The sequence below is a fragment of the Periplaneta americana genome, chromosome 9 (genome assembly GCF_040183065.1).
Source record: "Periplaneta americana isolate PAMFEO1 chromosome 9, P.americana_PAMFEO1_priV1, whole genome shotgun sequence".
Lineage (NCBI taxonomy): Eukaryota > Metazoa > Arthropoda > Insecta > Blattodea > Blattidae > Periplaneta > Periplaneta americana.
Window position 1 is genome coordinate 48504870 of NC_091125.1, and position 26094 is coordinate 48530963.

The following is a 26094-nucleotide window of genomic DNA, read 5'->3' on the forward strand; positions in this document are numbered from 1 at the left end:
AACATGTCGAAAGGATGGATCACACTAGATGGCCTAAACAGATTCTTACTTATGTACCAAGAGGAAAGAGGAAATTGGGAAGACCACGAAAGCGCTGGCATGAGACCTTAACAGATCCTGTAGGATCTAATACGTGATGGATATGATGATGATATCATTCTGTAGCATTCAGACATTCCCTGAATGCCGGCTGATGACGTGCAGAGGGGGTTGGCCAAGGGACAGGACGTTTGCCTGCTCAAATCGTGGGTATATAGTGAATCTTAATGTAGTCAACCAGTGTGAATTTGATGGTTAGCATAATAGATCTTGAAAGGTCGTAGTCCATTCCATAACGTAATTGATGTGGTATTAACAAAGGTTAGTGACATGTTGAAACTTGCACTTTCGAACCACTTTTCACTGCTTATCTGATCACTGCCTACTTAATAGATACTTCAACAAATGGCCAGTACAAGTATTACTACAACACTGAAGTCAAAGTGTGGGACATGTGTTTATATGTATTGTGTTATTCATGGATGGTGACTTGCTACGTGAAAATCTTAAAAGTTGAGCTTGTACTTGAGTAACTAGCAAGAATTTGATTGTGATTATGTTAGGTAATAAATTTGGCAATGACCTGGGACTTATATTATTAACTCTTACTTGATTCTTATAGTGTTTTAGGACATTATTAATTATTACATGAAGCACAAAATAGGCTCTTCTCTCAGTGGATAATGTATTAATGATTTACTATGCCTAAAAGTTTGTTGTGTAGCTATCATTTTTCTTGTGCCCATGCGATCCTTCCTATATTTCATAGTTTCGAGTTAAAAGTTAAACTGCACCAAAGAATTTCATTACCAGCCTTCTCCTCTCGTGTTACAACTGGATGCGCACCCACACTCCTGCTTTAGCAACTTGCCGAAGAGTGGCTCATGGCACCTAGCAGTCTGGAGCAACCACATGGCCAGAGCTAAGAGGATAGCCAGACTCCAGTGACACCACATGTGACTTGTACCAGTGGAGTGAGGGTGTCTGTAGCCTGCTGCAACCACCAGATAGCAACAGGACACAGCCAGGCGAAACACTTACCATGAAAGTGAGGTGATGCTTTCTCCCCATTGGTCCGCACAAATGTGAAGTCACTAGTCACGTGACAGAGTGGAGCCATGACTCTTATAAAGGAGCTAGTCAACGCCATAATCTTCAGAGGCACCTCACTTTCCAAACCACTCACGTCTCACCTTCCCTTCTTTGCTTCGACTATTCACCTCTAGCATTTCTAACTTCAACTCCCCACACTCACCCCGGCTTGCTCAACCTTAGTCCTTCCTTCAAACTCCCCTTCAGTGGTAGGAATTGCGGACCAAGTCTACGAGTTCGATAAATGAAGGTACCTAGTTCTCGTCGTTAGTAGAAGGGAACAGTAACCAGCCCCCCCCCCCCCCACAATCTTCGGCCCATCTTGTCCGTCACTCCCGTTTCCCCTCTCCCCTGTAGTCGAGAACTGCCCACTTCACAATTCTACCCTATACTATAATCGTCCCTTGCTGAGCAAGCTTCATTTCCCCTCTCTCCAGACACTTTGTTACCCTTCACTTATTATATCTTCCATCCTAGCCTCGCCTTCAACTGGTTTCCATGAGAGTAATGGGACCAAGAATTTCAATATTTCGGATTTTCTCAGTGGCACTCCTGTTTCCTCTGCCCATGACCCAGTGGAGGAACTAATTGTTGAAATAAATATCTGCATCTGTAACCAGAGTTTTTCCTTTTCTTCATCGTCGCATCACCCCCCCTCCCCCCTCACAAGCTTCTGCCCATCTTGTCTGTCATTCTCGTTTCAACTCTCTCCTGTGACCACAGACAGCAGAGGGACATCAATGGAGACTGGCACATGACAAGTTTTATTTACTTCACGTTGAAATGATGACCTGACTTGGCTTGTCTTTTCAAGGACCAGATCCAGGATGAATTCTTTGCTAGGCTTACTTTAGATCATTGTGCACTGTATATAATATATACACAATGATAATAATCCAAGTCCGACATGTAGCCCACATGATATCGTGAATCTGATGTTGATAGATGGGCCATTTTGTCTCAGCCCTGACAGAACAGGTCCTATCTTCAGACAAGTACCTGATAAGCTGCAGGGCCTGGAGCACCTAGTCCTTCCTATATGATCAGAAACCAGTACTACTCCCAAGATTTTACCTCGGCCTATTTATAACTATTGCAGTAGATAAAATAAGTGGTGGTGGAGACTGTTGGTGGAATGAAAGAGAGAAATGGGAGTATCCTGAGAAAATCTTCCACAAATTCTACGACGATCATGCTAGGGATCAAACTGAGTGCCTGGATGGAAAACCAGTGCACTATTGTTGTACCACAGACGCAACTTATGCAAGATATCACATTAAAGTAGTTGTTCTTTATAAATGTATTTTTGTGTAATATTATTGATCTGATTGAATTATTTTACATGCCTTACAGTACTTTGTATTGTTGAACTGATTGAATAACATTAGTTGTATTTATTTAGCATTGCTGACCTGATTGAATAATAATTATTTGTTTAGCATTTTCATCGGATTAAAAAACAAGTTATGTCCACATGGTTGCACATAGTTTCATTCTTTAATTACATAGATTGGTGCTACAATTAAATTATTGGAAAGAATCTTTACTCATTTAAATCATGTATGATTGATAATGGATCAGTTTATGGAATTATGTATTAATAATCATAAAGAAAACAGTTTCAAATGTCAGAGACCTCATATGATGAAAATACAGGGTATCCCAGGAGGAATGTGAAATACTTCAGGATAATGCAGTTTGGGTTAAACTACATTGATTACCTATGTCCGAAATGTAACGGTTAGGAAGTTTTTGATGGGCAAACTTTTAAATGGAGAGAGGCGTATTTTTACGTTTTAGAACATTGTGATATAATCATTATTTAAAGTGGTGCATCTTGTGTTGTTCCAATAAGTTTATTTCATAATTTATTACAAATTCAGTAAGAAAATAAAATAATTACATGAGACAAATTACTAAGTTCGCTCCCCTTATGAATTCTATGAATTATAAATTCATATGAGATATCTTTCCAACTTCAATGAAACACTTGGTAGCTTATATATTATTTTAATGTACCGAAGTACATATGATATTTCCATGCAGATATTCTGTGTCATCATATGATGTAAGAGTAATGGAACGGAGAAAAATTCTCTCCGGCGCCGGGATTTGAACCAGGGTTTTCAGCTCTACGTGCTGATGCTTTATCCACTAAGCCACACTGGATACCATCCTGGCGTCAGACAGAATCGTCTCAGATTAAGCTCCAACCCGAGGGAACGCAAGAGTTGGAGCTTAATCTGAGACGATTCTGTCCGACGCCGGGGTGGTATCGGTGTGGCTTAGTGGATAAAGCATCAGCACCTAGAGCTGAAAACCCAGGTTCAAATCCCGGCGCCAGAGAGAATTTTTCTCCATTCCATTACTCTTACATCGTAAATTGGTAGCTTGCCAATTTCAGTTAACATCCAATAAACATGGGAAAATACACAGCTAGATGGAACCCTTCGATTGGGGAAAATGTTGTCTGTATTTCTCAACAACAGTCAATGCATTGTCATTATAAAATCCATGAACAAAAAGCATATCTACATATTCACTATGCGAATGCACGAATTAAATGTTAAGTGAACGTTTATTCAGTTGTGTGTGTTGCACTGGTGTTGTGGTGCTTAGATGTTGCCTTGTGCAAAAGATCTGGCATAAAATGTTAAGTATAATACATGGGATTGTGATACATTCCAGTATTTCTCCCCTTAATTTCTCCCCAAATGTTAGACTTGCCAAACTACATTATCCTACATTCCTCCTGAGACACTCTGTATAGTAATACTAGAAAACTCTGATGTTGAGATTTTTTGATGGAAGTTCTCAGTTATGTTTGTGTATGAGTGTGTAACGGAATTTTGTGGTTAAGATACGTATTGTAACATAAATAATAACCAAAGAAAATTATTCAAACTCAATATGTCAGAATTTCATTGTAATCTATAGGGAAGATTTTGAATTGGTGAACACATCACTTCCAAAAACATGGTCAAAGGACTTTAGTTTGAAGTCATATTTCAGTACTAATGCAATGAAAATTTTGAGTCATTCTTTCAATTTTACGAGTTTCAGTAAGAATAGATCATATTTTAATGGGTACTTTAAAAGAACTTAAAACTTAAGAGTAACAGTATAAAAGAATGTGATGTTTGTAAACATAACACACTGTGTATTAATGCACCAAATTCTTCAAATTTGATATTCAAGAGTAAAATAATAACTAGGTCTTTTTATATTTGGACAGTGCTTAAATGCGACAGGCTCATGTCAGTAGATTTACTGGCATTTAAAAGAACTCCTGCGGGACAAAATTCCAGCACACTGGCGACGCTGATATAACCTTGGCAGTTGCGAGTGTCATAATTATTATATTTGGACAAGGTAGATCTGTTCCAAAAGCTACTTGAAAATGAACGAGAAGTTAGTGAGTACAGAGAACATCTTGGAATGGTTCCACCAATTTCGTGTGTTTTTACAGTGTATTAGTGTGTCATAATAATGCCTATACCCAAAAATAAAAATATTACTCTTTGTTTTCTTTTTACATGTCTGAAATGCTGTAAAACTGAGAAAAGTTATTTCACACATTCACTTTCAGTCCTACAACGTAATTTATATTTTTATTCATATAAAATTTATTTTTATAAAATTATACTCCAACATTTTTATTCCATTTTTCTTCTGGAATTTGAAATTGGTAATCATATATAACAGTTGCACAGGAGAATATGTTACAATAATTATAATCAGAATTATCTTAAATGTCTCTTCTCTTTCCTTACAGCCATGTAGATTCTTCAGATTCTGAAAAGAGTAAACTGAATAGTGGGGGATACTTCTGTCCACAATGTTGTAGCAAATACTGTGAACTTCCTGTAGAGTGCAGGGCCTGTGGATTGACATTGGTATCTGCACCACATTTGGCCAGATCATATCATCATCTGTTTCCAGTTGAAAATTTCAATGAACTCGAGCTTAAAGACATGCAGGATAAGGTTGAATTATGCTTTTCATGTCAGAAAAGATTTGGAGAACACGATAAACATGTAAGTAAAGGATCTCTTCTGCACACACACTTTAAACTGAGCATTAGCTGTGATGTCTAAATCATTTTTGATGAGCATATATACTCTTTTTAAGTCCATATTGTTCAATCATCATGTTTCTCAAGATCATCATCATCATCATCATCATCATCATCATCATCTTCGTGGTTATTATTCAGGTTGTACAATGTTATCACATATTTCGCAAGTTGTTTCTGCCTTCCCAATCCCCCTTTGTTAATTCTGCCAATTTCTTGTAACATGTTCATTATCTTCATTGAATTCTGTGGATAATATTACAGTAGAGATAGAAAAAAATTCTCACTATTGAGTGCCACAAAATAAATTAATTGGATGGATTGTGTATATTTGAGGTAAGAAGTAGAAGCAAGGGATGTATTAGGAAGATGACACATTTTCTCATTATACAAGGGGGGACCCAAAAATAACAATGTTTTTTTTCTTGCATTTTTATTTAACTTTACATACACAGTACTTTAGTCCCCTTCAAAGTATTGTCCATGAGCATTAATGCACTTGTCCCAACGCTTTTGCCAATGCTGAAAACAGTGCTGGAACTCTTGAGGCAGGATACTGTTCAAGCTGTGACATCATCCACATCACTGAATCGCTTTCCTTTTAGACATTTCTTCATCCATGGAAACAAAAAAAAGTCCCTTCTCTTATTCTCAGCTACACTTAAAAACTGTTCCTACATTCAACTTCATTCCCCTTTTCTCATAACTAACTAAATACTGCCTTCTTGTAAATAACATAATATATTTAAACTTATTTAATATAGAAAACACACCCTTGTTGACTTTTTCACTAAAAACTTAACCTATTATTAAATTCACTGTCTAAACACTTCTTACATAATACATTAGCACCCTAAAACATTGGTTTCATTTTATTTATAATACTATTTAAACAAAACTATTACGGTATTCTATAACATTGAAAAAGTGCAACAGTTCAATTCCATTTATCCATTACATAACTAAACCTACTATTATTTCAACCCACTGATACACCACTTCCTCAGATTATATTTCCCGCACTTATTTCACTCCCTCGTTCCCCACACTCTTCTTTCGTTGGTTCAGCATTCTTCACTCCAACTCTGTTTCTATTTGATACTTTGCTTGTTTCTCTGATTTGGCCTTGGAGTGACGTCATTACTGATTGTCTACTTAGTGGTGTAGCTGCTGCCTTGAGAGTTCATTGCCTGAATGGAATTTGCTGACGATGTCTTTCGACATCCTTCCATCTCCTGTGTCACTGCCCTCATGTCTTCTGCAACTTACCTTTTCTATTCATACCTAATATTAACAATCTATCTTACTTGAATAATTTCAAGGGAAAAATTGTTCTGGGGCCAGGTATCGATCCCAGAACATCTGGCTGAATGCACCAGCGCTCTATTGACTGAGCTACCAGGAACTCCATCTGACACTGTCTCAATTTTTCCCCTTATATCCACACACTTCAAGTGGGCTGACGAGGTGCCAGAAACCCACATTGAAAGCACATAAACTCTGTGTGACTTGAAATTATGGTTTTCTGTTAATGTACCCACAGTAACGTATATATTATTCAAATCTAGCTTTCAGGTACTCTCGATGTGGGTTTTGAATGATTTTGATTTGCTTATTTTTTTTTTTTTTTATTTATTTATTTTTTTTCAGGTATATGAATGCGGCATATGCCATAAAATATTTTGCTTGGATTGTGATTTGTTTATTCATGAATCATTACATACATGCCCTGGCTGTGCTACCAATCATTCAACATTCCAAACAACAGGACATGAAGCTGTCCCTCCGAGATAATTGCAAATTTTAAACATTTAGTGGCACTTAATTACTTAGTAAGTATTAAGTAAATATATAAATAATTTATAACACACTTGTGTTAATATCGAGGTTTCCTTCTGTAGTAGTTTACTGAACACTTCTTTTTCTGCATTGGAGGGAGAAATGAAGCAGAGAGGAAGAAAGAAAAAGAACGAAAGAAAGAAAGATAGGAAGAAAGTGGTTGTATATTAATCCTACATCACCTAAACTTTCTAGTCATCCCAGTGATCACCATGTTAGCCATTGGATCCAAGGTTTGCAGGTTCAGGCATGGCCAAAGGTAATGCATTTTAAAGTGTGTAAAGGTTCTTCCATTGGGGAATGTAAAGCTGGGAAGTCAATATCGTAGATTTATGGCACATAAAAGAACCCTGTCCTGGAAAGAGGGCTCCAAGCAAAATTTGTCAGCCATTTCTTGCCCACATCTGATTTTGGAGGTAGTATAGTGGCGTCATATGAGTGGATTTGTCCCACTCTCTGCCTCTAATCCATACTAAACTACGTACTTAACACCAGTCACAAAATAGCAGTTTTTAAGTACAATAGAGAACAAGTATGTCATAATTATTTTCTATCCTTGTAGAAAGAATTAGTTTATTAATTAGAAAAAAACCATCAATCACTTGAATGCAATATAATTATATCTTACAAAATGTTTATATGAAAATATAATTTAAGCAAGCTTTTTAATGATTGTGAAGTGGTAATTTACACGTGATGAAAACATAGGCTTTCTTTGTTGATAGGTTGTGTCGTAAAGTGCAGCATTGAAAACAATTAATTTGACTTGGCCAAATGTTAGCAGACAGCAAGCAATATAGCAAAATAAAATTATTACTTTTGGGTTTCTAAATGTGTATGTTTGGGTTTGAAGTTAAGGGGAATACTTTGCACAGGACTATTTGTAATGCCTCACCATTAAAACGAATACATAATAGTCTTGTTAGGCGGAGTCATTGTTTTATAATACTGCAGTGACTGCACTCTCATGAAACAGTGGATTACTCCAAATGAAACTGATAGCAATATTACTTACTGTAGGCTAAAATACACACAAATTTACTCGATAACATACATGTAAAAATGGCAAAAATGTCCTTGTAAGTAAGCTATGATCTCTTAAAAATGCTTAAAAATATTTCACAGAATTACAGTAAAATAATAATGCTTTGCTCGGTAGCTGTAGATTATATCAGTTAATAGCAAGTGAAAATTATTTTACTTAGTATATTATGTGCAGTTTATAGATCAGCCAACACATGTAGTAAGTATTGTCCTCCAGCCAAATGAAGGTTATTTGATGTATAATTGGACTCTTATTGCAACATTATCCACATTTGATGCAGTGGAAAGAACTTCTAAATCCCCTATTTTTTTTTTAATGCCAATGCCAATACATACAGCGAGTCTTATCCTCTGACCAAATAAAGGTTATTTTATGTATAATTTGATTCTCATTGCAACTTCATCCACATTTGATACAATGGAAAGGACTTCTAATCCCTCATTTTCAAATGCTATCTTCCTCCCTGGTATGTAGAATGTAAACATTTAACTATTTTAAATGATACTGTTCCTGAAGATACTTTTTAATGTGTGAGTCTGATTATTATTAAATGAGTAGTGATTATGTGATATCTATCCATAGATAGATGGGACCATGAATCTCGAGATATAGTGTGCCACATATATAACTTATATGGCTGCAAAAGGGTATCTGTCGGATACAGGGGGGAGAGCCATTAATCCTTCCCATTCAAGGCCTTAAGGAACCAACCTGGACAAATACCTAATGTCCCATCCCTACCTTCCCGTGGTGCAGCTGTTAGTAAGCATAATTTTACGAGCTGAACTAAAGGGAGGGGCTACTCATCAATTAGCACTGGTCAGCTTGATGAGTTAATGACTGAATTTGGTATAATTTTCCTCTATTCAATACCTAATTCCCTCTTTACCCTTTCCTATCCAGTCCTCTGACTGAACTCTTACTTTCTTCGACCCCAACGGCTTTAGAGCATTCGAGGCCTAGGGGTTTATTTCACTTTCCTTCCTCCTCTTTCTACTTTTCTATTCCTAGTGCTGACCTGCTATGGCACTAAAATCGTCCTCCAGTGGCTTAAGGAGGGAAAGCTGGTGATCAACAAGAACTCCCAGCTAGGTCCAATGGACCCGTCGACCACCAGCAGGTGTGGTCCTCCAGACATTCTGGGGGGTTGTGTGTGAATGAAGTAGCTACCAAAACGTTAAAATATGGTGTTCACTTAAATCGGCTACAACTTGCCATTTTCAAATATTGGAGTGCAAGAGGTCAAATGACTTTATTGTCAAACGCCTGGCATTAGAAAACAACAACATATATAACTTATACAACTTACTGGCATTATAAGTGGTTGTAGCATGCTTGTTTAATGGGGAGATTCGACCGCTGCCTTGCATGAGAGAAAAACGAATCGGCAGTGAAAGGCAGTGATTTAGGTCTGTAGTTCCATACAAATAATGCTCCAGTAAGTGGTAATAAGAAAATGTTATGTTGATCTTACCTTTCATCAGTTCATATTTTGAAAATAATGTCCACCTTTCTGGATGCAAAACTCATAATGGAGAAACTTGCAGATATTCAGGCAAGAATACAGAGAAGTCCTAGGAAAGCTTCATGCTGATTAGCACAAGAATATAATATGTCACAAAGATCAGCATTAAAAGGGCTGAAAATGCTGCACTTTTATACTTACAGAGTGATGGCGGTTCATCGATTACGGCAAGGGGATCCAGCCACTCATGTCAGTTTTTGTGAGTGGATGTTACAATCTGTTCATGACAACTCTGTTTATCCATCTCAATAATGATGAACGAGCTAGTTGAATTAGCTCTGTGGTAGCATGTCTGCCTTCTGACTAGTCAGCCCAGATTCAATTCCCGGCAGGGTCAGAAATTGTCGTGTAAAATTTCTATCTTGGGACTAGGAGAGGTGGTGGTGCACAACGTCTGATCACTAAATTGTGCACCAATATCTTTTGTTAAATCCCATATCTCTCCACAGTATATATGAAGAGAAGGCATATGTTTGTTGATAATGATTCGTCCTTTGGATGGGGACGTTAAGCCTGGCAGTCCCCTTGGTGCTATTCGATAATAGTAGGCTACATGCCGGCACAGAGTTTCCTCTTCTCTCTTCCTCACCATTGTCATCCATTCCCTACACTACATTTACACGAACACTCTTACACATACATTCACTCTAGTACACCACATAACTCTCCACAGATAGAAATCATGTATAGTGTGGCCTACTGAAGTGGTCTGCAGCTTGAAAATGGGTCACAGTTCTGCCATCTATCCACAATATGCGGAACTCGAATCACGCAAGTGAAGTGGGTAGGCATTAGATACACATACACACATGACGGACAAAGATTGGTTTCATTTAAGCAGTTATGTCCACTTTCAGAAAATTAGGCACTGGGACACTGACAATCCTTATTTAGTGCATGAAGTTTCTCTTCATGATTAGAAAGTGTATGTGTCATGTGACATTACAGCACGCAGAGTAATTGGCTGCATTTTCTTTAATGATACAGTCAACTCACAACATTGTGTGAGATATATTGCGCTTTTTTCCTTTAATATTGACTGAAGATAAAAAGCATTAGAAAAGTGTTTGATAATCGCGTAATTAATCACACCAATCTAAATTGCAAGAACAGAGTATTTGGGTGACAATTGATGACCTTTTCCTACTGACTACTTCTGTCATCCCCTTGCTATATATGTATATAACATAAGAGAGTGTAGACATGAATTTTGCATAGTCTGTAATATGTTGTACAGTATTCATAGACTATCAGCAAATGAAAACAACTGACAGTGGCAGTTTTGACAATTTTGGTTGTATTGTAAATTTCTTTCTTAGCCATTCCTAAAAGTATGCCTATTAATGGTGCATGATTGTGTTAAATAAGAACTCGTTATTGGTCAATATTCACTTATCATTATTATAGTGAAGCATGTGTGTTAAAACGCAATGTTTATTAATAAACTGCCTAAAAAATAATATATGATATATCTGTCGAAAGAGAACTTACTTTATAGGTTTGCTACACTCAACCTGCTGCTAACATCCCTACTCATAAAATGACAATTTTAACGCTTACATCTTAAATAACTTACCATTACATGCGAAATATGTTATATCATCAGAGCACTGTCACTGTATAAGATGACTTTTTAGTGAAAATTTCGTTGCTCTCTGTTGGGTTCGAACCACAGTACTTTGATCCAGAGATAATCATAGGAACCATGGATGATTTTGAACCAATTTCTATATCTGGACTGTACACCTTAATCAAGGAAACAGGGGTGATGAATCGGTATTAAATTAAACATAGGTAGCACAATACGCCTAAGCCTGCGTTGCATCCGGAGAAATGAGAGGCATAATGTGGAAAGAAAAAAAGACCATCAAGGATGAAATTATTTATTAAAATTATATAAATATGAAATAAAATATACAATTTATTGCAGTAGGGAGTGAAATAATTCTTGGCTTCTAGAAATATAAATAATATTACTCCAGTGGGCATGAAAATAGCATTTTATTAGAAGTAAATTGTAATTCTGTAATGTTACAAACATGTTGCGTATGCTTTTTTATGACAACATTATAAAACAATTAATAAAAAATAAAATATTATATTTGTAATGATGGGTAGTTTGAAATCATGATCTATGGAGAATGAGTTGCTATGACAGTAGTAATGTCTTCAAATATTTTAGGACTGAAAATCGTTTAATAATATATTTTTTTTTATCGTTCATAGTATGCCACATCATTGTACCAGCGCTGTAAAATATTACCATGCGAACTAAAACGTCATGACTATTATGATGGCATAATTTGTGCCATAAAGATATTACGAAACAATTGCCGTGCAATAATATTTAATACATCAATGTTGTCATAGCAACCTCTAAGCTTCATAGATCATGATCTCAAACTATTCATGACTACGAACTTTATAATTATATATATATATATATTTTATTTTAGTAGGTTCTTTTACGATGCTTTATCAACATCTTAGGTTATTTAGCGTCTGAATGAGATGAAGGTGATAATGCTGGTGAAATGAGTCCAGGGTCCAACACCGAAAGTTATCCAGCATTTGCTCATATTGGGTTGAGGGAAAACCCCGGAAAAAACCTCAACCAGATAACTTGCCCCAACCGGGAATCGAACCCGGGCCACCTGGTTTCGCGGCTAGACGCACTAACCATTACTCCACAGATGTGGACACAAATTTTATATGTTATTTCTTTTGTTTTATAATGCTGTCATACAAACAGTAGCATATGGAACTCGTTTTCTAAATGTTGATTCGTGCAATGAAATATCTATATACACCGTGTTCCGCTTATAAGTATAATAAAAGAAATAGCTATAACTTCTGAATTAATACAAGTATATAGTTGAAACCAACTGCTACAAAGAATGAAAACTGGGAATTTTTGTTACCTTATGTTCCATGAACCTCAACATGGCTTCCATTGGTGGCACGGGAAATATCCAACCGGTATTCAACCTCGACCCAAGTGTTATGAAGCATCTGTGGTGTAACATTGTTGACAGCAGCATAAATTCTTTCTTGTAAGTCTGCCAAATCACGTACTGGCGTCCTGTAGACCTGGTCCTTAACAAACCCCCACAGGAAAAAATCAGGTGGTGTTAGATCTGGTGATCTGGCAGGCCATGTGATGTACGGTGATCCTCTTCCGATCCATCTTGCAGGGAATTGTTCGTCTAAGAATGTGCGAACCATGTTGGCAAAGTGTGGTGGAGCCCCATCTTGCTGGAAAATTGCTCCATCTGGGAGTTGTGGCACAGCATACAGTTGCAACATATCCAGGTACGTGTTTGCAGTGACTGTCTTTTCAGCAAAGAAATAGGGACCAATGATTCTGTCACGCATGATCCCACACCAAACATTCCATTTAGGGGAATCCCGTTGGTGTTCAATTACGACACTTGGATTTTCCGACCCCCAGATGCGACAATTGTGTCGGTTTACTTTTCCACTGACGTGGAAGGTTGCCTCATCTGAGAAACAGACTCGAGTTAGAAATGTGCAAGATGGGGCTCCACCACACTTTGCCAACATGGTTCGCACATTCTTAGACGAACAATTCCCTGCAAGATGGATCGGAAGAGGATCACCGTACATCACATGGCCTGCCAGATCACCAGATCTAACACCACCTGATTTTTTCCTGTGGGGGTTTGTTAAGGACCAGGTCTACAGGACGCCAGTACGTGATTTGGCAGACTTACAAGAAAGAATTTATGCTTCTGTCAACAATGTTACACCACAGATGCTTCATAACACTTGGGTCGAGGTTGAATACCGGTTGGATATTTCCCGTGCCACCAATGGAAGCCATGTTGAGGTTTATGGAACATAAGGTAACAAAAATTCCCAGTTTTCATTCTTTGTAGCAGTTGGTTTCAACTATATACTTGTATTAATTCAGAAGTTATAGCTATTTCTTTTGTTATACTTATAAGCGGAACACGGTGTATATAATTTGAACTGGTAATGGAAATTACGGGAAAATGGCTGAACGGATTTTAATAAATGACCCGTCATTTTGAAGCTTGGAACCCAACGTTTTTCAGAAAAATAGTAGTTTTCAGTGAAATGTCAGTTTTCCTACATAATTTTCCTATTTTCCAAAATCCATCTTTCGTCAGTTTTGAGAACTAATTGCATTTCAAAATAAAACAAAACACACACTACAATAAACAATAAGCTATTACACGAAGGCCATGACCTGCAGGATTCCTGACATATTTAGAGTTCAAATTCATTTGGTTATTAAAAACTTCAAGACTTACTAAAAATAATTTACAGGTCTGATTCTGCGGTATGTAATTTTCTGAGTACATCTGTGTATTGGTTAGTAAAATCTACAAAACTTGAGATGGTTTGATGACATTATTGCAATTGGAAATTAAATATTACTCTAATTAATGTCATGATGTTAATATATAAACTACAAAACTTGCGTAAGATAATATTATTATTAAAAATCAAATATTTTATAGTTATCAATCATATGGGTTGGTTCTTTTCATAGGCTACATTTAATGGCAGTGTGGTGTAAATTCAGTATTGGCTCGAGAGAGCTCAAAAATTACAGTTCGCAAGGAAAGATGGTATTACTTACTGATAAAATAAGAGGCCTAGAAAATTTTGTAGTTTCCCGATCATTTCAGCAAGATCTCTTAGCAGGATAAAATGGTTTTACCCTCTACATTTCCAGCTCTACATGCAGCAGCCACACCAAGATGCTGTTTCTATTGTTCGAAAGCATAGCACACCTGACTTTCTCTAACTTTCACCTACAATCCACAATGACCTGAAATAGCTATTGCTTTACTCCCAGATGAAAAACCCACTGATGGTCCTGACATTTTTACTTGCATTTTCGCGTTGAAACTCAAAAACTGAAGGTGGATAGGTTCAAGAAAAAGTATTTGCCATAAAAATAACATTCAGAGGGAGTATGTTTCATTATTATGGAAGCAAATAACTTTAAAAATGTCAGGTATTTTTCATTGAAAATAAATCTGAAAAATTTTTATTCGAACGTCTAGGGAACTTAGTTTGCAGCATTTGCTGCACAAGCCACTAGTAACATTATAAATTTCTTTCATAATATAACATTATGGCACAAATTATGCTGTCATAATATGTCATTATGTTTTAGTTGGCATGGTAATATCTTACAGCTCTGGTGCAATAATGTGGCATATTTGCATGATTTTGACTGACAATGAAGACTGTTTCTAATGCTGGTATACGAAAAAAAAGTTATTGAAAGCTCTTTTATTATTATGCAAATGGAAATGCAAGGTGACTCAAGTGTTTTATGACTGGATTAATTTTCTTACAGAGAAATACATCATCTGGAGTGAAATAGAAGACTAATGTAGAATTGATTTGCAGTGGTTCTTTCTCAATCTTCAAAAGCGTCTTGTGTGACTTCAAAATCTAGTACTCTTTATTTATAAGCATATGTAAACAGGCTTATGATTTTTGTATATCAATTTTGTTAATAAGCCATTACAAATAAATATATCTTGTATATATTTGTGTCTTTTTACTTTACAATTTCTTTTATTTCGGTCAAATATTTCTGCAGTCGACCTGGTTGGCGAGTTGGTAAAGCGCTGGTCTTCTATGCCCAAGGTTGCGGGTTCGATCCCGGGCCAGGTCGATGGCATTTAAGTGTGCTTAAATGCGACAGGCTCATGTCAGTAGATTTACTGGCATGTAAAAGAACTCCTGCGGGACAAAAGTCCGGCACATCCGGCGACGCTGATATAACCTCTGCAGTTGCGAGTGTCGTTAAATAAAACATAACATTTATTTCTGCATGTCTTTACTGCATTTATATCATTATATTCTTAGAATAATGCCCATTTGACTAGGGTTGCCATATTTTGAAATGAGGACACCTCTATATTTTGAAATGATGAAATGTGGACACCTCTATATTTTGAAATGATGAAATGAGGACACCTCTCTCGACACTGAATGAGTCATTACATAACATTTTCAAGATATCAGTACCCATTGTATATATTTCATTATGTCAATATTCAGTAATTAATCACAAGAAATTGTGTACTTTATTATTGTGTATACAACATGCTCAAAATTTGTTATATGACATTAACCTATAAATATAAATACAATTACAATTATAAATCCTGACAATTACATTTACACTTCTGTATGCCGTGTATATTTTCCAGATGACCTGATTTTTTTTCAGAATGTCTTTCTTTTTAAGTAAATATGAGTAAAATTGGGAGCATGTGAAATGCTTGAAATTAAATTGCACTAATGCAATTGATTTCACTGAATCAACACTTCTGTTCCTCTCATTGGTCCACTGAGCTTTAATTAAAGAAAAAAGTCTTTCAATAGAAGTATTGTGTGCTGGAATAGCAAAAAAAAAAAAAAAAAAAAAAAAAAAAAAACTGTGCTATTTTCACTATTTCTGAATACTGTTCCTCACACTACAGTTCTCAATATAGTCCAACCATTTTTTCTGCGACGGCATTTGATTGTTGTAGGCGACTGCAAATTTCTCCAAATTACAATACTGATCAAAACATTTTGCATAATTTATGTGCACACTTTTATCAACAGTAATCTCACTAGACGTTTTGATTTATCTAGAGAAAATCAAAACTCGAGTGGGATTTAATTGACTATTACATGATTAGAAGAAAGTATATAAAGTTTAGAAGTACTGTAACGAAGTACTCCAATACAATAAAATATTAATTGACTTACGAAAATACAACTGTCTTCAAATGTATTAATGTACCATCTCAACATTACAAATATTACGCTAGATGCATGCTAGATGGCAGTAGTGAGCAATGCCTCTCGACGATGACATAAAAAATAAACATGAATAATTTTAAAAGGAATAATTATTGAATGTACTATTTTCAAATTGAAATGTGGTTGGTGGTTCAATTGATATTATATTGGACGTGTGCGTAATAGAAGTGGAACTCGTTGATTTAGGCCTACATGGTGTATTCAACTTATTCAGAATTTCCGAATGGTGCTCTTCATTTATTTGTAAATCGGATTTCAGAAGATGCATAGGTATGATCAGTGATTTTTATTAATTCTTGTTCTTGAATGCCAATGCGAGTCATATTTGAAACTGCTGTGCATCGACTGGAGTGGTTTGTAATTATATATATATATATATATTTTTTTTTTTTTGACGTCCAGACCAGCGCAGTTTCAAATGTTGGCAAACAAAGAAACAAATGCTAGGGACGCGATAAAATTAAACAAATGCTAGGGACGTGATAAAATTGTGCGATAAGCAGCCATGATTGGTTGAAATACGTCCTTTCGTACCGTTTTATTGGTCAAAAGTAGTATGACGTAGTAAGAGTGTAATAGTCAGTGAAAAACCTGATAGATGCTTCCACACTTTCTCACGACGTGTTTTCAAAACCCAGCCACTCAAAGCATGAAAATTCACTCAATGGTCGAATCCACATCTTGAGGTACTTCAAGCATCCTTCATAAAGTGTTTCAATATTGTTATAAAATGTTTAATTTAATCTTAATGGCTATCATTTTCCAATTGCTTGATCATATTTTTCACTTTTATGGGATGAAGGTCTTGTTTTTTCTCTCTTCTAAAGTAGCATGCACTGATGAAAGAATCCTTATCACATCAGTCAAGAAATTGCCCTTTTCTATTTCACTCAAGTGGGAATGAAACATACTGACAAGAGACTGTACATGATACAAATACACTTCACTTAAAGAATCTTCGAAAAACTTCTTCAGAGCAACAGGGGGTTTGTTGTTTGACAAAAAAAAATGATCATAAGGCAGGGAACATTTGGATGTCTCTGAACTGCTGGAACAAAGAGAGTCAGCGAGTTTTACTATGTTAAAGTAGCTGTTGATATTCCACATCAACGAAGTCACAAAAATCCTTCGACACAAACAGTGTAGATTGAGAAATGGTTGGCAAATCAATGTCCAACAAATCTGTCCCATGTTGAATGCAGTTGTTAAGAATATAGGTTGGATACCCTACCCCAATTAATGATGGCTTAATCATTCTCTTCAAATTTGACTAAACATTACTTCCATACCTTCTGGTAATACCTCCAAACTTTGTATTGCAGTTATCTCCTCCAAAAGCTACACATTTATTGTGAAGATTAGATTTTCTGACAAAACAGTAAAAGATATTTCTCACAATGTTCTCCAAATGTTAAAGAACTTGAATTCATATTCATCTATGCTTAACTAAACAAGTCGAAGTTTAATTTTTGTCCACCTAGATTGCGAAAATTACACACTGTGCATAGTAGTAATTTGTACTTCGTACTTTTATATTAATTGTATGTTGCAGATTTTTTTTTCCTTCTCAAAATGTTATCATTACTCATTTTTAGAATTTTTCAAGACATAATGAAATTCCGATGGTGTCAGTACAATGCCAAATCTCAAACAAGGCAACAGGATGTTATGTTGATAACAGATGAATATTCGAGCCCTAGGTGAAATTCGAATTCATGATTACGACTTCCACACAGTGTTGTAGCTATCACCATCTACAATAATTCTAACTATGCATTCTGAACATTATCAATTTTATGTCGACTGCAATGGAATATGACTTATGCAGTTGGGTGTTAGCTTTATTTTTTCACATTTTCTACAATAACCACTCTCTTTGATAAGGTGACTATAGGTATCATTTATTGCAACTTTTATCATTTAATACATTCTCTCCCTTGCAAATTATAATGCATTTATAGTTAAGTGTCTATTGAGATTTGTTATATTACACTTTTGTTGGCTTGGCATTTTGAAGACTGGATCTGAGACGGGTCTTTGCACTTAAGCATGTTTTGACCCATTGTGTGCTCTATATATTCGGTAATTGTTCAAGTCTGACAGGTGTCATTCGTGAATTTATTTCGATGTTCATGTTCCATACTTTCTTGAGACCTTGGCATTGGAATGAGGTGGTATGATCGGCACCATGCACCCACTGCCTTTTATCTTCGGGAAAGAACTGGCACTCAATTTGATACAAGGCTGAATAAACCTAGGGGCCATCCTAGAAGTTTTTTTGAGAAAAATCCTCCCACCACCTGGGATTGATGGGATTGAACCGAGGACCTACCAGTCTGTAGCTAGTAGCTCTACTAATTAAACTACACTACTTGATAGGATGATGTCAGTGGGTAAAAACCAAAAAGAATTGATTCAACTTTATCTAGTACATTTTACAGAATCTGTGAGATTCTAATTCTGAGTCATTTGATGAGAATAAGGCTGCAGTATAATCAATGCGACTTGGCATATAGGTACCTAAGATATACTACTTTTTCATGATATATTCAAATTGATTTGAATATGCTTATACGGAATGCGACCCCCCCCCCCCCCGTTCCATGTTTTCATGCAGTAATTTCGAAAGTAGTTATATTGGTTAATATTTCGACATGTTAGTATTTTGGTCATTCTGTAGTCCTTGGCTGTAAACAAATGTTGCGTTTTCTAAATGAGGCACATGAAAACTTAATATTCTGACTGCTAATGGCTTTTAGGAAAATACAAAATATTATGTCTTGTAACACGACTTTTCAACATACAATTTTGTGCTCGCTCTTGGTGAAAAGAATATAGATCAAACAAATGACAATCTGTCATGCGCTTAGTGTATTGAAATCGTTTTGAATACTACACACGTTTTCATGGACCTCAATCCATATTGAATATGATTCAATCTCACTTTTTAGGTGTATCGACCTTGAGACTCAAATCGTTTTGAAAATCCATCTTCATGAAAGTTTCAATACGGTAATTGTATTCATAATGGTGGTCATTCACCCATATGAAGCCAGTTATATAGACCAATTTACCGACAGTCGTTGCCCAGGATGCGCCATAGGAGGCTGTCTATGCCCCACCTGCAATGAGATGAGTTGATGATGGAGATTTATTGGAATGTCACTAGGGAACCAGAGCTCCCGGAGAAAACTCCTGTGTTAACTGGACCATGGGCTTGCCCAACACAAGTTATAAATCAGGAGTTCACCAAGAATTGAACCTGAGTCCACAGGATTATAAGTCCAGCGTTCTAGTCATTAGACCACCATGGTGGCTTTGTTTCTAAATATATAGGCATTCATTATGCGATTTATCATCTTACAGCATGCCGTAAAGTGGGGTGACTTTGAATGCTGAGGTGACTGAACAGTAATTTAGCGCCTTTCTAAATTAAATGCTGTACCCTATTGCGAAAGAACTGAACTAGTTTATTGACAACTTAAACAGTTTTATCGCAATTGGGCACAGCATTTAATTTAGAAAGGCGCTAAATTACTGTTCAAAGTCACCTCGCCGTTCAAAGTCACCTCGCCATTCAAAGTCACCCCTCTTTACGGTGGTAAGAAAGAAACAATTAGAACATACATAACATTTTCTAGAGAAATTTCATTCAGTTCACTTCATGTGATAGTTTGTGAGATATTGGTTCCTTTTTTAAAAGTGTAGAACAAGGTAGAAGTAAACAGATTAATAATAATGAAGATAGAACCTGCTAATAATACGGATAATAGTGTACTTCTGCTATTATTGCGACTGATGACATTCAACCTACAATAATTAATGACCACACAAGTGATAGGAAATGGCAAGGTTGACAAATATGATACATTCTTTAGAATCACTGACAGCACAGCTCTCTTAGTTCATAAAACGACGTTAGGATCTTGTTCGTCCACCGCTTTGGAGTAACATTGGCATATCTAACCGAAAAACGACCCTAGTTTCAAATCCTGATTGGAACAAGCTACCTGGTTGTGAGTTTTTCCGAGGTTTTCCCTCAACCAATGGAAGTGTTGAAACTCGGGCTCATTTCGCCATCATAATTACCCTTCCCCTCTTTCATCATCATCATCATCATCATCTTTCCCTTATTTCGGACTTGCTGCACTGTAGAGTCAGCTGTTGGCTGCCATCGAACTTGGACCCCATTAGTTGCTGGTAGTAATGACTATATACTGTGAATTCTCCTCTGGACTCATGGTAGTTCATGGGATCAGGGTTGAGGAATCACAGTAATGCATATGTGGAAAGGTAAAAAAAATTCTATAAATTGTAGAGGAGTTTGGAGGGAGCCCACAGGGGAATCTGTAGTCTTAGAGCGTGCACACCATTTCATTCCAGGTAGTACAATGGCGCAAAAATCGACAGTATTTATTATATATAATTAACATTTTCTGTACTTAACCAAGCAAGTCCACTGCTGTGCAGTAAAGGTTAGCACATCTGACCATGAAAAGAGCAGGCCCAGTTTCAAATTCTGATTGGGGCAAGTTAGCTGGTTGAGGTTTTTTCCAAAGTTTTCCCTCAACCAATTGAAGCAGAATTGTTGGGTAATTTTCGGCATTGAACCTCGAATTCATTTCGCCATCATAATTACACTTCCTTTCTTTCTTCATTTCCGTTTCTTTCCTAGGTTTCGGGCTTGCTCCGATGTAGAGTCGCCTGTGGGCTGCCACCAAACTTTGACCCCGTGGATATGTGGTCAGTCGTCGTTGATGGTAGCACCACAGTCTACTATATACAGTCACGAAGCTTGAGTTTTGAGGGTGCTAGAAACAATAGACTGTGACGATACTATTTTGCATTGCCTGTAATGAGGCGATATTAGCGATCCTAGTGGTGAGCAACTATCTAATGTTTGCATATTTACTACGTATTGAGCTTCGCGACTGTTAGACTGTGGTAGCACTATGCACCGTGGACTCTCCACTGGGCTCATGGTAACTCGTGGGATCGAGGTTGAGGGACTGCTGTGAGAGCTACAAGGAATGGTAAAAGGGATCATCATGTAGGCTGTAGGGGAGTTCGTTGGCGGCGCACAGGAGGATCTGTAGCACTGGGGTTGTAGGACATGGCCCACCATTCCATCCCGGGTAGTGCAGTGGATCCATTTGAGCGACCTACATGCGAGGACAGTCCCTGCCTTTCCCTAAAGTGGGATTAATAGATAGATAGCCAAGCAAGGTATAGTTTTCACAGTGTATAATGTATGATTAATGTTTCATTCTGTATGTACGTGTACAGTATGTATGTACCGGTATTTGTTTTTTTTTTAATGAATGTGGGCGTATTCGTATACTTATAATGAGATAGGCCTACGTATTTTATCATCCTATTGTGCCACCGTCCCTCAAGGAAATCATTCTGTCTCCGCCTATGACTGTCGGTATGATTGGTTGGTTGATTAATTCCCTGTGAGAAAAGTCTGAGAAAAAACTACACTACTGACATTACTGAGTGATACGGTGACAGTTATCAATCAGTGATCTCTTTATACAAGACATCTCGTTTCCCGTATGTTATAGCACAGTCTAGTATATACTCACGATGCTTGAGTTTATGAGGGTGCTAGGAACAATAGACTGTGCAGGTACCATTTCGCATTGTCTGTAATGAGGCGATAGTAGCGATCAGCAACTACTGTATCTATGGAAGCATATTTACTACGTACCGGTATTGAGCTTCGTAACTGTATATACTAGACAGTGGGTATAGCTCGAAAGAGTATATCCAGAATATTATTTTTGAATTAAGGAAATGCAATTTAGAAGTTTCCTCTTATATGACATGTACCGGTATGTAATTTGATTTAGAGAATACTTTGATGTACGGTATTTGTTGTGTTGCCGCGTTTTACATAGTCATCAGTTTATCTCAAAGAAAATTAATTTTATTCACCTTAGAATTCAGGTAGGCTATATTGTGACGAAATGTCACAATGTAGGCCGTCCATCAAGTCACGTGGTTCAGGTTGGCTTGTGTCGAATTTAGCACACTGCTTGTCAGTTGCGAGTTCGCTATCTGGTCGGAGTAGGTCTCGCAAGGTCTCCTGTGCAACAACCAGTAGTAGAGGTTGGACAAACGTAGAAACTTGGCGCGTAGTTCAGTTCAGTTGATTATAGTTCGCGGAATATAGTTCATTTGTGTGAGTAAGAAATTGATTCGAGATAAGACAAAGTGACTGGAAAACGAAGTTTATTTTGAATAAAACACCTTGGTAAATGTGATTTCTATAGAACGCATGTTCTAGGATTTAACCAAGCAGTTTTTCTACCCAAGGTATTGTGTTTGTTAATTTGTAACACCATACAATACATTTATTATTCTTGTTTACGAACTAGCTTAAGTTTAATCTTTATTGTGTTGAACGTCGATGATTGTAGTTTCAGGTTTTGTGTAGAATTTGTATTATGTTTAATGTATGTAACGGGTGTCTTTAACAATTTACTCATTATTCAGAGTGTTCTGCCATAAGCTATTTAGTAAATATCTCATAAAAATGGAGTACCTTACAACACATTGTAGAATTTAAACACTTAAATAGGATTAAAATTATTTTTTGTAGTGTAGTGACCGAAATATTGTCACTGGATGCACACAAAAGCATATAGATTCAGCATTGAGGAACAATAACCTACTTACATCTCTCAATTAATGTATTTTCGTTAAAATATGGAATTTTATTATTTTTGAAGTAAAAATTAAATTCTCTGGTCATGGAGTCAGTATGGCGCCGAATACAGTTCGACAAACACAAATGAGAGACATGTACGTCTGTGTTCAGTTTTTATGCGAGGGTATTAAATCACGACTTTAATCGCCGGAAATGAAAATCAGAGGCCACATGTTGAGTATTATATAATTTAAAATGTTAGACTAGGCTAAATAAAATTAGTAACCCATAATACCTGTACGTAATTCAAGATTGCATCTTATCAGTAATGGTAATGAATCATTGAACTACCTTGTCGTGTAATGTCTGCAATTTAAAGTTCACAAATTTTATTAGTCGAATTATTTCGTTTATATAATTTATTCTTTCATCATTCTGACAAAACGGCTGGAAAGCTTATTTTCTGCGAGTATGCACAGGATAGGGACCGATGGCGGGCTTATGTGAGGGCGCCAATGAACCTGCGGGTTCCTTAAAAGCCATTTCTTTCTTTCTTTTATGTCTACTTCTATTTACACTGTCATTCTTATTCCACAGTTGTTCCAATATCGCTATATCATCTCAACCTTCTGAAGACTCCATAGTTTAATAGAATCGTTACATAAGAAATTTTTGTACTTTTTTGTCTTCACTTCGCTTGAGTAGTCTGTCACATCTGCACACCTCCCTCTTCGTTCCTCCATATAACGTAAAATGTTGGTAGGTAGGTACATAAGTAGCCTAAAGGCGCAAATAGCCATGTAGTTAACTCGCCCAATAAACATCACTATCACTATCATGAAATAGCCTCTTTATTTTGAATAAATTATTTAATGACACTGTATTCACTGCGCTGTTATCTAGTGCCGGTAGAATTGTGATAGGGTCTATAGGAAAAACTAGGGTTAAACGAGCGTTGAGCGACTTCCGCCGATTTTGGAATAGACACCGACGCACTTAGGTTAGGTTAGTTTAGGCTTTTATTATCCCGTCAAGATGAAGGTGAAAGCGATTGAGTGTGATTTTTTGTTTTCTATGTTGGCAGTTCAAGTGCGTCGGTGTCTATTCCAAAATCGGCGGAAGTCGCTCAATGCTCGTTTCACCAAAACTAGTTGAGTCCGAGAATTCGCTATGGAATTGCCTGAGAATCTCCTTATAGTTTGAGAAAACTTCGGAAAAAATCAAACCAGGTAATCAGTACACATAAGATTCGAGCTTACGTCCGAGGCACGAGTACCGCTTGCTAACTTTAGATTACACCGGTCGGTGGTTTGCAAGCCTCATTAAGCAATACTTAATTGCAGTATGCGATTATATTATCTTATGGATTTAATTAATATCAGTGTGTGTTATTATAAATATTTTTTATTTACATTTACTGCTACAAAAATATATTTATTTTAAACTCTTTTTTTTTTAGTGTTGGTTTACGTAAGGTTTCTGTCTTTCGAATGGCCTACTAACAAAAAGCAAGGCTATTAGCGGATTTGGAAGGGGAATACCTCGACAAAGACTTAACGGTCAGAGCGGCATCACTTTGTAATCAAGTGGAAAATCTATGAGCTCCCCTAATATACACATGTCAATATGTCACTTGCTAGACTCACTGTTTATGTAGCCTACGTGTAAACTATCTTTGCACATTGCTGCTGATACGATTTTGTTATTATAATCGAGTATGTTATGTAGCCTACTTTAGAAGAATGTCTTGGAAAAACAAATATATCTACTAACAGAAAGCAAGGCTGTTAGCGGGTTTGGAAGGGGAAGTCTGCGAATACCTCAACAAAGATCCATGACCAATGGTCAGAACGGCATCACTTTGTAATCAAGTGGAAAATCTATGAGCTGCGCTAATATACACAAGTCAAAATGTCACTTGCTAGATTCGCTGTTTGTGTAAATTTGCTTTGCACATTGCTGCGGATACGATTATCAATGAGTAGATATGCAGTGGCGGCTCGTGCCTTTCTTGGATGGGTGTTCACAAAAAAATATGAATAAGGAACACATATATTCTCGTATAGCTGAGTCACAGACAGAGATAAACGAGTTCTAATATGCATGCACCAAATCTACGCATATAAAACTAAAATTAAAACCATTAAACAAGGATAGAATAAAACTAATTCATAGGACTCACCTCAACTGCTGTTGTAGATGGTATTGAAGATCTGGATTTATTTGTAGAGAAACTCCATTCGCCTAGTTTTGAGCGATGCAAACTTATCAATATCTATTACTGAAGTTTCTAAAGTTGTTAACAAGTTTTTTTTTTCCACTGCCAACATAGTCAATGTACTTAATCGGTTTTCTGTCATGGTGTTACGGAGGAATGTTTTAATTCTCTTTTCATTTAATACACTCACAATTTCACACACGTCCGTCTCCAAACTTCAAGTATTACTGTTTAAACTTTCAATATGCACCAATGGAGCTTGTATTTTCCTTACTTTGCTGAACAAAAGACAACGGAATCAGCCCCCGTGCGTTAACGGTATTTTGAAAAGAAAGAGTAAAGAGAGAAAACGAGGAAAGAGGAAGAAAGGAACACGATGCCAGACCCAAGAAAGATGGAGCATCTCTCTTTCTCTGTTACTAGCACGTTAAGACTTGTGCGAACCAGAGCTATTGTAACCATTGTAACAAACCAGAAAATATTCTCGCCTCAGGCTATTTCACCCTGCTAGAGAAAAATTGTGCGAGCTGCTGTCAACGTGTCCAATGGAGATTTAAAGATACACGTGACACGAACGGGACATTCTCTCGAGACAAAAAAAAAATGTAGGAACGTCGTTACACATTGGAAAGTAATAGATGTACCTGTAATAATATTAATACAGTAATATGTATGATTATTGTTGGTTTTTAAGGTGCTCACGTGCTCCTGTGCTCATATAGAGGAATCGCCGCTGTAGATATGTCATGCAGCCCACTTTAGAAGAATGTCTTGGAAAAAC

The 26094-nt window shown here is 36.7% G+C and overlaps 2 protein-coding genes across 9 annotated transcripts in view; both read left to right on the plus strand.

The window, feature by feature from the left end:
* The window catches only part of Ssl1 (general transcription factor IIH subunit 2 Ssl1), a 51848-nt gene extending 36678 nt beyond the window's left edge, over positions 1 to 15170 (plus strand). For 3 of the 6 annotated variants that reach the window (XR_011333851.1, XR_011333852.1, XR_011333853.1), the window contains exons 7-10: positions 4907 to 5168; positions 6857 to 7038; positions 7142 to 7304; positions 14975 to 15170. Coding sequence is in view for 2 of the 6 variants with exons in the window: in XM_069834651.1 (XP_069690752.1) it covers positions 4907 to 5168; positions 6857 to 7000 (406 nt within the window). In the remaining 4 variants the exon portion in view is untranslated. Of the gene's footprint in view, positions 1 to 4906; positions 5169 to 6856; positions 7039 to 7107; positions 7305 to 14974 lie in introns of all 6 variants that reach the window. The other 3 variants (XR_011333854.1, XM_069834651.1, XM_069834652.1) reach the window with 3 other exon arrangements.
* A 7306-nt stretch (positions 15171 to 22476) lies between these two features.
* The window catches only part of slif (cationic amino acid transporter slimfast), a 136760-nt gene continuing 133142 nt past the window's right edge, over positions 22477 to 26094 (plus strand). The window contains exons 1-2 of one of the 3 annotated variants that reach the window (XM_069834658.1): positions 22477 to 22761; positions 24180 to 24324. The gene's annotated coding sequence lies outside the window, so the exon portion shown is untranslated. The remainder of the gene's footprint in view (positions 22762 to 24179; positions 24325 to 26094) is intronic. The other 2 variants (XM_069834657.1, XM_069834659.1) reach the window with 2 other exon arrangements.